Consider the following 15,000-nt stretch of genomic DNA (forward strand, 5'->3'; position numbering starts at 1 on the left):
CTCATTTGTTTATAATACTGTAGATGTTGTGTTACCGTAGCAACAATAGAATCACCACAACAGATTTTTGCTGTATTACCATAGCAACTCTAAAATCAACACAACAGAGTAATTTCTATAGATGTTGTTACCATAGCAACTGTAGAATCAGCGCAACAGAGTAATGTCTTTATATATTGTTACCATAGCAACTGCAGAATTACCACAACATATTTTGCTGTATTACCATAGCGAATATAATATCAGCATAACAGAGTAATTTCTATAGATGTTGTTACCATAGCAACTGTAGAACCACAAGATTTGCTACTGTATTACCATAGCAACTATAGAATCATCACAACAGATTTGCTGCTGTATTACCATAGCAACTATAGAATCACCACCACAGATTTGCTGCTGTATTACTATAGCAACTATAGAATCACCACCACAGATTTGCTGCTGTATTACTATAGCAACTATAGAATCACCACAACAGAGAGTAATTTCTATAGATGTTGTTACCATGGCGGTGATGCGGTGGAGCAGTGGGTAGTGCTCTTGCCTCACAGCAAGATGGTCGCTGGTTTGAGCCTCGGCTGGGTCAGTGTGTGTTTCTGTGTGGAGTTTGCATGTTCTCCCCGTGTTGGTGTGGGTTTCCTCCGGGTGCTGCGGTTTCCCCCACAGTCCAAACACATGTGGTATAGGGGAATTGATCAACTAAACTGGCTGTAGTATATGAGTGTGAATGAGAATGTATGGGTGTTTTCCAGTGATGGTTTGCAGCTGGATAAGTTGGCGGTTCATTCTGCTGTGGCGACCCCGGATTAATACAGGGAATAAGCCAAAAATAAAATGAATGAATGTTACCATAGCAACTGAAGAATCACCACAAAAGATTTGCTGCTGTATTACCATAGCAACTATAGAATCAGCACAATAGAGAGTAATTTATAGATGTTGCTACCATGGCAACCGTAGAATCACTATAACAGATTTGCCGCTGTATCACCATAGCAACTATAGAATCAGTTCAACAGAGTATTCTCTATAAATGTTGTGTTACCATGGCAACTGTAGAATCACCACAACAAAGTAACTCAAATACTTCACTATAGTATATTTCAAGAAACACTAGTATTTACTATAAGTTACTATAGTTTTTGAGAAGTGATGGGGAACTCATTGTGTCTTGATGAATTTCTGATAATTTTTGGTAAATAAACAGTCATCTTGTGTATATGCAGTCAGGGATGAGAAGAGAATTAGGAAAGCAGAATGAAGCAGCACAATGGGAGTAGATGTATGGAAGTCAGGTCATAAGGTCACTTGCGTTCTGTTTCATGATCATGCACACCTGCACACTCAGACATGCGCCCACGCTCAGCTGCAATGACTTCCAAAAATATGATGACCCTAAAACTACTTCAGCTGCCAGCTCAGTGTACACGATATATTGCTGAGCATTGTTTTTGCTAACACATTTGAAGTAGGAAGGAAAGACCTTAAATGGTCATGGGTAGGATCACTAAAAAAACAGTGATTCTATTGGTGGTAAAGAAACGACTCAGCTGGCTATGGGTGTGGAGCATCGGGGAGATTTGAAATCCCATTAGTGGAGAAGCTAAAGGAGGTGTGCTAATGTGTATATTTGGGTGGAGTGTTAAGACAAAGAAGTGTGTGCTAGCCTATCCTCATCAGACACTCGAGCGACCGCTCTCTGTTGTTACTGACGCTGTAACAATAAACTGCTTTGCCTAAAGACTTGGGAGATCTCAGACTTTATTATTTTTTAAAAACTTTATAGACTATATTTAGAAAATATTTTGCAGACCAGAATCTTTTTTCCACAACAGAAGACAGAAACACTGAAGTGTGTATCCAGTTTCAGATATTTAATCAAGCTATGTTCATTATAGGAAGGCACTAAAACTCCAATAACATAACAACACACAGAGACAGACAGACAGACAGACGACTGCAGAACTGCTCTCGGTGACCTCACATGAAGCAGACGTCACACAAGCAGAAAGAAGGACAGAAGCTCAGAGAACGTGAAGGGTTAAAAACTCAAGAGTAATAAGCAAACGTCACCGTGGATGAACACAGTCTCTTCCCTTTTATAGAGTCAGTCCAGCTCCATTCATTCACACAGTCAGAGATGTGCGTGTGTGCTCACTGCGGCCCTAGCTCTGCGCTCAGGGTCTGGCTGTCGTTGTGGTCTTTCCCCCAGAGCCGGAAGAACTGGGTGAAGTCCACGTATGGCGGCACGCGGCCCGTCTCGTCCGGCTGCGCTGCCTGGTTGCTCCTCTGCCGGAAGAGGCTGCCGTCCCCCGAGCTGGAGCTGGAGCTCTGCGTGTGTGTGTTGGTCGACTGCAGCGTCGTCGAGGGGCTCTGATTGCTGGGCGGAGCACAGACAGGGGGAGGGGCGGAGTCAGACACACAGGTGAGGACAGGGGCGGAGTCAGAGATACGTGTGGGGGCGGGGTCAGGGAGACAGGTGAGGATGGAGGAGGGGTTAGAGATATGAGTGATGATGGGGGTGGAGTCAGAGAGATGGGTCAGATTGGGGGTGGGGTCAGAAATAAGGGTGAGGATGCGGGGAGGGTCAGATATAAGGGTAGGATTAAAGAGACAGGATGGTATAGGGGCGGGGTCAGACAGGGAGGTGGGGGTGTGGTCAGGAAGCTCACTGATAGGCTGTAAGGTGTCTATAGTCAGGGGGATCAGAGGAGTCATTAGACTACAGTTAAGTAAGGGGCCGTAGAGACAGATCGATGAGTTGATTTATGACCCACAGCTTTATGTACAGTTACATACACATGCAGCTCTACAACACACCAGTAACGCATGCTGTACTTCACTAAAACTACACTTTCAATACCTGTGTGTGTTTGTGTACTACCTGGGGTGGATATGTGTATGTGTGAATGAGTCTGTAACGTGTGTGTGTGTGTGTGTGTGTGTGTGTGTGTGTTATTTGGCAGATGGGCATGTGTGTGAGTGTGTTACATGTGTTTGTGTCTTACCTGAGTGTTTGTTATGGAGTCAATCTAAGGTTATTTATACTTGCAAAATAAAAGAAAGTTTTGCAAACAAAAAATAAAGTCTAGAGCAAAAGATGAATAAATAAATAAATAATAAATAAATAAAATAAATAAATAAAAGCAAATCTCCAAAAATCTCAAAAAGAAAATTAAGTTGAGAAATACAAATTAAATTAGCAAACCAAAAAGAACTGCAAATAAAAATCAAGCAGCGAAAAAAAATAAAATATTTGCAATAAAAAAACTATATGTATTTGCACAACATTTTTATAGCGCTACCTTTACAAAACCCGTCCAGTTGATTGCAGTGCTCATTTTGATTTGCGGTGCTGTTTTCTCTTCGCGTTTTGCTTTGTAGCCCTGATTTGACAAGGGGGCGGAGTCAATGGAACTTCAGTGTTTACAGAAGGGCCAGACCTGCCTCCATTTAAGGGCGTACTCACACTATGCAATCCGAACCATGCCCAGACCCGTTTCCTGGATGGTTCGAGAAGTGTAAGTGCTCTGAATCGGGCTCAGGCACGGTTCACTTGGCCAGCCCTGTTCCGGTTGGATGAGGTGTGTCAGAGCGCGGTTCACTTGGTATGCTTTAGTGTGAGTGCAAAGCGCGCCTGAAACTGAAGACGAGACGTGACTTTACATGTTTCATATGTTTTTTTAATCATTCTTACTGATTAATGAACGCAAACTGTCGTAGATCAGTAAAGACGCAAACCCCTCACTGCACCACAGCTGCGCCTTCAGCAAACCTCCTAACTCCTGCAGCACCAGGACTTTGTGGTTGTTTATGAGCGTCAAAAGTGGCGGATCTGTTCAGTGAAATATTTGACTGCGTGTCACCGCATCTCAAACCACTAAAACAATATAACGATATAAAGAAATGTCCAGTGTGCTGAGCGAGAGCGCTTCTGAACAGCGCATCATCGATGATGTAAGCGTGCTCAGGCCCGAATGCCATGTGAGTGAGGGCCATCGGGGGAGACGAGAGGGGGGATAAGCGTGCTTCGGCCCGCTTCAAGGCAACTGTACATAGTGTGAGTACGCCCTAAGCGTCGTCATCACCTGGAGATTTGCATGTTTTGCAAATACATAGAGTTTTTTTTTAAATTGCAAATATTTGAGTTTGCACTGATTTTTATTAGAATTTTTTTTTTTATTATTATTATTATTTTTATTTCTCAAAACTTCATTTTCGCTTAGAGATTTTTGAAGATTTGCCTTTGTTCATTTATTTTTTGCTCAATACTTTATTTTTTGTTTGCAAAACTTTCTTTTACTTTGCAACTATATATGGCCCTAGATTGACTCCATAGTGTGTTACCTGATTACTTGGCAGTGTGTGTGTTTGTGTGAGTGTGTGTGTGTTACCCAGCAGTGGGCGTGTCTCCCTCCAGTGTGGAGGAGGTGCTGGAGCCATTGGTCAGCGTTCCCTGAGCCGGCATCACCAGAGACAGAGTCACGCTGGTTTTACTGGTGCTCTGATGGTTTGAGTATGGCACAGACACTGGGTAGATCCGGCCTCCTGAAACACACACACACACACATTATTGAATATATATATATACACAGGTCAAACCATTGTTGTCCAATGACTTGCCTAAGTAACCTTACGTGCCTAGTAAACCTAATTAAGCCTTTACATTGCACTTATATATATATAATATATTATATATTGCTAGTGAAATATGGCAAAGACAAAAGGCATCAGTTTTTCTTTGTCGTTTTATATCATTTTGCTGCATGTACTGAATAGAAATCATCTGAAAATTAGGATGGTGTGTGTGTGTACCTTGTGTGGGTGTGAGCGATCCGTCAGCGAGGGTGTAGTTGATGACTCTGATCAGCAGGGTCATGTCTTCATGGTGAGCGCAGTGTTGCGCCCTCTGTCTGCCGCTCACGAACACATCATGATGCAGACGCTTCACCCGCTCCACCACCGCCTGCGCCGCCGCCTCCAGACTGCCCTGCTGCGCCAGCTCCGCCGCCACCATCGCCACCACCTCCTATTATAGAGAAACAGCGCAGTTAGGCCACTCCCACAAGAGGAATTCACACACCTACTCAGGAATCAATACAGACAGAGCACATTTAGGCCACACCAACTAGTGAATCAATAGAAACTGTGCATTTAGGACACGCCCACTCAGCGAATCAATAGAGACAGAAAGCATTTTGGCCACACCCACTCAGAAATCATTAGTGACGGAGAGCATTTAGGCCAAGCCCACTCGAAACTCATTAGCGACAGAGAGCATTTAGGACATGCCCACTCCGAGAACAAATAGAGACAGTAAGCATTTAGGCCACACCCACTCAGAAATCATTAGCGACAGAGAGCATTTAGGCCACGCCCACTCAGAAATCATTAGTGACGGAGAGCATTTAGGCCAAGCCCACTTGAAACTCATTAGCGACAAAGAGCATTTAGGACATGCCCACTCAGAGAACAAATAGAGACAGTAAGCATTTAGGCCACACCCACTCAGAAATCATTATAGCGACAGAGAAAATTTAGGCCACGCCCACTTGGGAATCATTAGCAACAGAGATCATTTAGGCCACGCCCACTTAAACATCATTAGTGACAGAGAGCATTAAGGCCATGTCCAGTCAGGGAATCAATAAAGACAAAAAGCATTTAGGCCACACCCACTCTGGAATAATTAGTAACATACAACATTTAGGCCGCGCCCAATCAGGGAATCAATAATGACAAAAAGCATTTAGGTCACACCCACTTGAGAAAGAAATAGAAACTGTGCATTTAGGCCACACCCACTCAGAGAATCAATAGATACAGAACACATTCAGGCTACACCCATCTGGGAAGAAATAGAAACAGAGCCTTTAGGCCACACCCATTCCTGGGATTAACAAAGACAGAGATAATTTAAGCCACACCCACTTGGGGAATTAATAGATACAGAGATATTTTAGGTCACGCCCAATTGGAATAGAAACAGAGACCACACCCACTAAGGGAAATATAAATGTTTGCTAACCTATCTAGCTTTGTTTGTTCATGTTAATAATAAACAAATAACGTATTCTTTTTACAAAATGGCTCTAGTTGGTCGTTACGTTTGATGATTTGGGTCAGGTGACTCATATTTTACACTTCTGAATGTCTGTTAAGGGCGCATGTATTGTGTATTGATCCGCTGATAGCACTTAAAATGGCTGATGCCCTAATCAGTGCACTGACTAGTGAACAACGATGTTGATTGAGACACATCCTCTGTGTTTGTGCAGCATCTTGAGCTGACTGATTGGTTATTGATCTACCTGGTTGAGCTGCTCCGGTCCGTGTGCCGCCTCCAGGGCTTTGATCAGGCCCTCTGACATCAGCAACAAGAAGCCCGTCACGCCCGCCAGTGATTGGCCGCCGTGGATTTCAGGCTCTGCGATGATTGGCTTATGCTTTGCTGCACTGTGAACAGTATTTGAGCACATGTTTGTTATTAACCCCTCCTCCTCTCCGCCCATGTGCTGCTCACTCTGTTGTTTATGCAAATGAAGGAGAGATGGGCACTAGTGGGCGGGGCTTTCGCCCTTTGATGACACACACAAAGGGGAAAACACACACAAAACCAGGCTTATAGAAGTTATTTTTGCATATTAAAGTGTGTGTGTGTGTGTGTGTGTGTGTGATTACTGACATGAACACACACCTGAGCACGTCGATGTCTGTGTAGTTGAACTTGACTTTATAATCTCCGATGCGGCGAGTGCTGCTCTGACCTGAGATCACTGCCGTCTGTCTCAAGCGCACCGGATCCAGACCTGCGCAGAACACACACACACACACACATTTACACACAAACATCACTGAGACTACACACACACACACCCGTTATAGTCATATTTCTACCCAGGCTGTTACTGCTGACCAATGAATGCATGAATGGTGTTGAATCTGTGTGTGTGTGTGTGTGTTGTGCAGTGTGTGTTCACCCAGTTGTGCGAGTCTGGTCAGCTCGTCTTCATTATCAGTGGTGTGTGCTCGGCTGATCTGGATCACCTGATTCTGACCATCACTGGTGGTTTTACACAGAAGCGCTCGATTAGTGCCTGAAAACACAGAGAACACTACACATTCAGCAGACGCTTACACACATCCACAACTGCAGAGTGTGTGTGTGTGTGAAACTGATTGTATTTGTTTGTGTGTGTTTAGCAGACACTATCCATGAAGAACTGCAGTGTGTTTTTGTTGAAAACTGTGTGTATTTGTGTGCAAGTGTGTGTATGTTAGAGTGTGTGTGTGTGTGTATGAAGAGTGTGTGTGTTTGTGTGTGTGAATGATAGAATGTGTGTATGTGTAAGAGTGTGTGTGTGTGTGTTTGTGTGTATTTTGTGTTTGTGTGTGTGTGTGTAAAACTGTGTATTTTTGTGTGTGTAAATGTTACAGTGTGTGTATATGTATGTTAGAATGTGTGTGTGTGTGTGTCTAAGTGTGTGTGTGTTAGAGTGTGTGTGTATATGTATGTTAGAATGTGTGTGTGTGTGTGTATATGTGTGTTTGTGCGTATATTTTGTGTGTGTGTAAAACTGTGTATTTTTTGTGTGTGTAAAACTGTGTGTGTGTGTGTGTGTGTGTGTGTGTGTTTCTAAGTGTGTGTGTATGTTAGAGTGTGTGTGTATATGTATGTTAGAATGTGTGTGTGTGTGTGTGTGTGTGTGCGTGTAAAACTGTGTGTTTTTGTGTGTGTGTTTAGGGTGTTTGTGTGTCTAAGTGTGTGTGTGTGTTTATGTATGTTAGAGTGTGTGTGTCTGTGTGTTTGTGTGTATTTTGTGTGTGCGTTTGTGTGTGTGTGTGTTTGTGTGTCTAAGTGTGTGTGTATTTTAGAGTGTGTGTATATGTATGTTAGAGTGTGTGTGTGCTTAGGGTGTGTAGAACTGTGTGTGTGTTTGTTTGTGTGTCTAAGTGTGTGTGTATATGTATGATATGTATTAAAATGTGTGTGTGTGTGTGTGTGTGTGTGTGTGTGTGTGTGTGTACATACCTACGTTAGCGATGTAGAGTTTGTTATCGAGGATGAGGGCCACTATCGCTGTTGCTCCTCCTGAAACCTCCTGCTCTAAAGTCTTCAGACGCTCTGCTATCTTCTGGGTCTGCGCAGACAGATAAGCACCCTACACACACAGAGAGAGAGAGAGAGAGAAACATACAGAGACACACTCTTCAGCAGAGGTGGCAGCAGAGACTGTTTTATTGTGTGTGTGTGTGTGTGTGAGTGTGTGTTTGTAACTGTGTTTGTGTGTGTGTGTGTGTGTTTGTTTGTAAATGTTTGTGTTTGTGAGTGAGTGTGTGTGGTTGTAACTGTGTGTGTGTGTGTGTGTGTGTGTGTGTGTGTGTAAATGTGTGTGTTTGTGAGTGAGTGTGTGTGGTTGTAAATGGGTTTGTTTGTGTGTTTGTAAATGTGTGTGTGATTGTGTGTGTTTATTTGTAGTTGTGTGTGTTTTTAACTGTGTTTGTGAGTGTTTATTTGTAATTGTGTGTGTGTGTCTCAGTATGTCTGTTGAAGTGTGTGTGTTGACCTCAGGCATTTGTGTCTGCAGATTGGCCTTCTCCGCCAGAGCATCATCAATGGTCTCGAAGTAACTCTTCTCCACAACATCAAAGGCCTGACAAACACACACACACACACACACACACACACACACACACACACACACACACTATTATCGTTGCTCTGCTCACATCATTTGTCCGTGCTGCAGAAGATCTAAGTAACAGAATGTGGGCTGTGTGTGTTCTCCTTCACCTGTGTGAGTATCCTGCGCACGTCTGCGTCCGTGTCCCCGCTGCTCAGCTGACCCAGCAGCAGCTCCGCCGTCAAACACTGACACACGAAACTGGCCACACGGCTGCCCTCGAACCCGTTAAACACACCGTACAGGAAGCAGGACTCTGTGCTGGGGGCCAACAGGAAGTGACATCAGCACTGGAGGAGGCGGGGTCAGCAAAGGTGTGTGTGTGTGTGTGTGTGTGTGTGTGCCTCTACCTAAAGCGGAAGTGTCCGTCTTCGTTCGGGTGACTCTGGGTCCCTTTGCCGTCAGGGCCGTACACACAGTTAGGAGACGAACCCACACCACACAGCTGACAGAGAGGAAGATCATCCGTCCAGCTCTGATTCTACACACACACACACACACACACACATATATGAAAACATAAACAAACACACACAAAAATAAACAAACACACATACAGACAGACACACAAACAAAAACACATAAACACACACGCATACACACACTCACAAGAAAACATAAACATAAACACACACACACACACACACACACACACCTAAACCCACACACACCACACCCCCCACACACACACACACACACAAACTCACAAGAAAACATAACACACACACACACAAACACACACACATGCGCACACAAACTTATTCAAGCACACGTGCATGCACACTCACACATGGAAACATAAACACACACACATACACGCATACATTTGCACACAAAAAAAACACACATAAACAAACACACAAATAAACACACACATACAGACAGGCATGCACACACAAAAACTCCCACACATATATGCACACATAAATACACACACACACACAACCATAAACACACACATAAAACACATACACCAACAAGCACACAAACAGCCGCATATGCACACACACATATGCACACATAAACACAGACAAACACACACACACACGCACAAACATGCACATAAACACACAAACAAACAAACAAACACACAGACACAAAAAATAAGCAAACACACAAATAAAAACACAAATATAAACACACACACACACACACACACATACACATAAGCACACACATGCATGCACACACACAGGAATGAACACTCACATATGCACACATAAACACAGACAAACATAAACAAACACACACATTTGCACACAAACAAACATGCACATAAAACACAAACACAAATATGCACACAAAAACAAATATAAACACTCACACATACACACATATGCACATGTAAACAAACACACACATACAAAAACACAAACATACACTAATAAACAACTCACAGACACACACACAACACAAATCTCTTGATGATCTAGTCAGCACATAAACAGCTCTTGCTATGGCTTTGTTGAACTTGAAATACTAAAATAATTCAAATTAAATTGAATAAAATCTGTAATCGCACAACTTTACGATTAAACTTGAATATGAAACAGAGAAATATGAAAATATTGTTGTGATTTATTTATTATTATTATTTATTTATTCATTAAAATAAGACAAAATCAGTCCAATTCAAAGCAAAACAAGCTAAGAGTCGGACATTTGTATTTTAGTCATTGTTATTCTCTATTAATATAATGTTTGTTAAAGATGTGACAGGTCCAATCACTTTCAAACTCAACTTTTAGAGAAGATTTTCTACAAATGACGAGGAAACAGTCATTATTGCAGCAGATATCCAGTCACATAAGACTAGTTAATAACAGTGCTCAGTTGTTGTTAGTTAATGTATACTCCTGTATTATGTCAGAGCATTAGTTCTCACAGTAAACTCGCCTGAGCACTGTAGCGATGCTGCATTAATGCTGTAAACACTGTGGTAAACACAGTAAATACGGGCTCGGGCAGCTTAACACAGAAAAATCTCTCTCAAACCGGACATCCACTTACTCATTAAAGGTGTGGGTTAAAATATACAGCCACTCATAAACTATACAAGTAAATAATGCAAGTAGATACTCAGGAAAAAATGACTTTCTTACGCTTTGCATCAGACTCCTGCGCTGCGCCGCCATGTTGAGCGGAAGAGAGTGTCATTCAGAACTATAGCTCATCTGCACGCATGCGCGAGCCCGCTTTGGACAGGCACATGAGTTGGAGATCAGTGCTAGTCTTCACGGACGTCAGTCTTCTGCGTCTGTTCTCACTTTTAATCAACGTTAACGTATAATAAACAGATTTAGACAAATAAAATACTGTTGCATAACAATTCACTTTGATTTAAAAGACATATGCCGTCAACATAAAACCTTTATTTGTACATTTACATACAGCATATTGACACACTTATATATAATCAGTTTTTGACCCAATTCTGTCAATCAGTAGAGTAAAAACAGCAGTGATGTGTATGAATCGTGAACTGTATAAAAATATGAACGGTCTCCAGTATAAAAATACGATATTTTGACTTTTTGTTTTCCTGCAATATATTGCGATATACTTTCGCCGAATGGCTTGAATAGCTCTGGTACAGCAATACAATATTGAAATATAAATATATAGAAATATAATCTGTACCTTTAAAGAGCACCTATTATGCAAACATTACATTAATAAGGGGTTTAAACCCAGTTGTGTGTCAGCAGTGTGTGAATATCTCCAATCTCTGATGGTCAACATGTATTAATTGTGTTTGATGAATGAAACACTTTGATTGACATTCTCCCTTTGTACGTGTCATCCGAGGGGGAAAGCCCCGCCCACTAGTGCACATCTCTCCATCTCATTAGCATAAACAGCAGCCCTGAGTGAGAAGCAGCCGCCTGTCCATTAGCCATTAGAGTGTTTGAGCTGCTGAAGATAATGTCAGCATAGACTAAGAGGATTATAGATGTGGAGTTTTAGATGAACAGTGACAGGAGCGACATAGACTGACAGAAACATGAAGCACAAAGGTCTCCTTTAAGTACTTGAGCACTTTAAAGCTCTTTTTTCATTGGCTTTTATTGTTTTATTATTCATGAGCTGGAAACAAAATCCCTCTGAACGTGATTTAATTACATTTTTGCTCTATTATCATTATAAACGATCTGGACTACATTTAATCTTATATAATTAGACTGATCATTAAAACATAATTAATGTTACAGGCTTCAATCCTTTGCCTTTCATTATAACAGAAGCGACACATGACGACATCTCTCTTTCCTTCAACATTCAGTTTGATTTGGAAATATGCTAAAATATGCTAAGAAATTGAGCTGAATGTTCTGTGGCATAAACACACACACACACACACACACACTTACACACACACACACATCTGCCGCAGATTAATAATGCTGGTAAATGTTAGTTCAGCTTCTCAGATCTGATTAATGTGTGTTTAATGAGCTTCTGCATGCTCACACACAATGCGAGAGAACGTGTGAGTGTGTTTGTGTTTGTGTGCGTGTATGCTGCTGCGTGCAGAGTTCCTCGTACTCCTCCTGGAAACACACACTCCTCAGCCTCAGCAGAGAGACATGTGTCAGGACGGCCTGAAAACACACATCACATATGGTAAAATAACATTATAAATATAGACATACATATTTCAGAAAATGACTATTTATATTAAGAAATTAAATATTTATGTCTAATACAAATGATATGTAAATATTTAGGTATTTAGGTTTATATATATATATATATATATCTATACACACACACAATATTTATGCATAGTGAGTACACTAACATTATATAAATACAAACCAAAGCTCCGCCCTCTTCTGAAAAGAGCACAATCTCATTTGCATTTAAAGTGACAGTCACCAAAACACTACAGTTAGGATCAAAGCCTGAAAGGGTCAGTTTCAGAGAGCTGGAGAACATTATCTGTGTGTTATTCTCAGCTCAAACTCAAACACACACACTCGAGAGACAGCAGAGATGCATTTTACATCTTATAAATGGGCAGACTAGGCCTCCTTTAAGTCAGAATTTGCCATGTATGAATAATTTCAGGCTTGACTGTATATATTATATATACCCAGCTAAAGATGGAGAAGAAGCAGAAGGCGATGGTGGTGCGAGCGGCGTCTTCACCCGAACGCAGTGGGTTGTCCTCTGCCTTCGACACCTGCCACTGATTGGCCAAAAAACAGAAGCCCACGAACCATATGAATGACCAGAACGCTGTGGGAAAACACACACACACATATATATATTTCAGAAAACACACACACATATATATTTCAGAAAACACACACACACATAAACACATATACTTCAGACTAAGGTATGCTCCATGGTAAACTGCAGGCCTGTTTGTGTCCACACACACACACACACACACACACACACACACACACACACACACACACACATTATATATATATATATATATATACACAAACATATACTTGAAATCTAAAAAAACCCAGCTCTGACGTGTGCGGCACTTTAAAAGACGTGAACATAACGGTCAAATACATCCATGTCAAGCGCGTTTACATTGAAAACCAATATAAACGTAGCATGTTGGAGAGGGAAAACGCTCTCTGTGTAACCAGTGTCAGTGTTTTCTGTACCTGACGTCCCCACATCAGCCAGCACGACTTTCTTGCGGTGTTTGATGCTGCTGATCTGTGGGAAATACACATCTATGGCCAGAAACAGCAGGCAGCAGATGAAGGCCAGCGAGCTCATGCCCAGCGCATAATTACAGGCGTTCTGGTTGCGGTTGAAGATGCAGAACTTCTGGACCTCGTCAGGCCTGTTGATGAAGCCTTCATTAGCGATACATCCCAAAATCACCAGAGAAAACAGCTAAGGACAAACACAAATCATCATTAGTCACTTTGTGTACTTCTGTTCTGACCAAGGTTATTTTAGTAAATGTAAACTTAACACCTAAAACTAAGACTTAAAACTAAAGACTGAGACTAAGACTTAAGACTAAAGACTTAAAACTAAAGACTAAAACTTAAAACTAAGACTTAAAACTAAAGACTAAAACTCAAGACTTAAAACTAAAGACTAAGACTTAAAACTAAAGACTAAAACTTAAAACTAAGACTTAAAACTAAAGACTAAAACTTAAAACTAAGACTTAAAACTAAAGACTAAAACTCAAGACTTAAGACTTAGACTAAGACTTAAAACTAAAGACTAAAACTCGAGACTTAAAACTAAAGACTAAGACTAAGACTTAAAACTAAAGACTGAGACTAAGACTTAAAACTAAAGGCTAAGACTCAAAGATAAGACTTAAAACTAAAGACTAAGACTCAAAACTAAGACTTAAAACTAAAGACTGAGACTAAGACTTAAAACTAAAGGCTGACTCAAAACTAAGACTTAAAACTAAAGACTAAGACTTAAGACTTAAAACTAAGACTTAAAACTAAAGACTAAGACTTACAACATAAAACAAACCAAACGGCAGGCGTAAAAGCGTCGTTTTTAAGGAAACGCCTCATGTTCATTTTTTTGTTTTGACATGCTGCATCAAAACCTTCTCCACCAATCAGATTGCCACTTTTGTTCATGTGTACGGAGCTGCTGAAGTTACAGTAAACCGCACTTGGAGGCACTCAAGCGCAAAACTGTCAATGCGAGCGCACATTGGAGAAGATGCCCAGAGGCGATATGAACATAGAGCTGCTTACTGCACTGCTGAACAATAATCAGTTCTTTATCGCTACAGCTGGAGCTGCTGCCTGAACCATCCATGCATGTTTGAATCGCCGGTAACTTTAACAACAAGAATGTTAACTTTCTCTCTTCTTCTTCTGTGTTACAAGCGGATGGCCGAAGCGTAAAGTTGTGTAGCGCCATCTAACGTCAAGGAGTGATTTTGCATACTCTTCAGCTCGACGCCAGAGGAAAAACGCTTGGGTTTGAATCCTGGAAAAACGTCTCGTAAAACACTGACGATAAACGCAAACGAAAAGCGTCCCGGTGTGTACGAGCCTTAAGACTAAAGGTTTAAAAACAAAGGCTTAAGACTTAGACTTACAACTAAAGACTAAGACTATTGGTTAAAATATTTCTGTGGCGGTAACAAAATGGAAATAAAGGACTGAAATAATAAATGAAACACTTCAAGTCAACGAAACTAACTTTAGTCGCTTAAAAAAAATGACGGAAATAAAATAATTGTTTTGTAATATATGTAAATGTACTTGTGTGTGTGTGTGATACCAATTGATACCAAAATATAGCTTCTTTTTTAGTGCATAAAGTTAAAGGTTCATGATGATGT

The 15,000-nt window shown here is 41.3% G+C and overlaps 2 protein-coding genes across 2 annotated transcripts in view; both read right to left on the bottom strand.

Moving 5' to 3' along the window:
- Positions 1 to 1,862: 1,862 nt before the first annotated feature.
- On the bottom strand, positions 1,863 to 10,837 carry tab1 (TGF-beta activated kinase 1/MAP3K7 binding protein 1). The gene is made up of 11 exons (XM_056459268.1): positions 10,790 to 10,837; positions 9,038 to 9,168; positions 8,798 to 8,948; positions 8,571 to 8,657; positions 8,036 to 8,165; positions 6,984 to 7,100; positions 6,701 to 6,812; positions 6,315 to 6,459; positions 4,819 to 5,032; positions 4,398 to 4,551; positions 1,863 to 2,383 (listed from the first exon to the last, which is right to left on the bottom strand). Exons 1-11 carry the CDS (start codon positions 10,820 to 10,822, stop codon positions 2,158 to 2,160), a joined length of 1,500 nt encoding a protein of 499 aa, XP_056315243.1. The 5' UTR covers positions 10,823 to 10,837; the 3' UTR covers positions 1,863 to 2,157.
- Positions 10,838 to 11,046: 209 nt separating this feature from the next.
- The window catches only part of syngr1b (synaptogyrin 1b), a 4,466-nt gene continuing 512 nt past the window's right edge, over positions 11,047 to 15,000 (bottom strand). Inside the window, exons 2-4 of the mRNA XM_056459280.1 lie at positions 13,325 to 13,562; positions 12,784 to 12,929; positions 11,047 to 12,289 (exon numbers count right to left, since the gene is read on the bottom strand). Coding sequence (XP_056315255.1) covers positions 12,155 to 12,289; positions 12,784 to 12,929; positions 13,325 to 13,562 — 519 coding nt within the window. The 3' untranslated portion in view covers positions 11,047 to 12,154. The remainder of the gene's footprint in view (positions 12,290 to 12,783; positions 12,930 to 13,324; positions 13,563 to 15,000) is intronic.

The sequence above is a fragment of the Danio aesculapii genome, chromosome 6 (assembly GCF_903798145.1).
Source record: "Danio aesculapii chromosome 6, fDanAes4.1, whole genome shotgun sequence".
Taxonomy (NCBI): Eukaryota; Metazoa; Chordata; class Actinopteri; order Cypriniformes; family Danionidae; genus Danio; species Danio aesculapii.

Excerpts from the sequence above, each read along its gene's own strand:
- tab1 (XM_056459268.1), bottom strand. The coding sequence starts at position 10,822 with ATGGCGGCGCAGCGCAGGAGTCTGATGCAAAGC. Across the intron at positions 8,949-9,037 it reads GACGGACACTTCCGCTTTAG|CACAGAGTCCTGCTTCCTGT; the intron begins GTAGAGGCACAC and ends GTTGGCCCCCAG. Across the intron at positions 8,166-8,570 it reads TGCAGACACAAATGCCTGAG|GGTGCTTATCTGTCTGCGCA; the intron begins GTCAACACACAC and ends CTGTGTGTGTAG.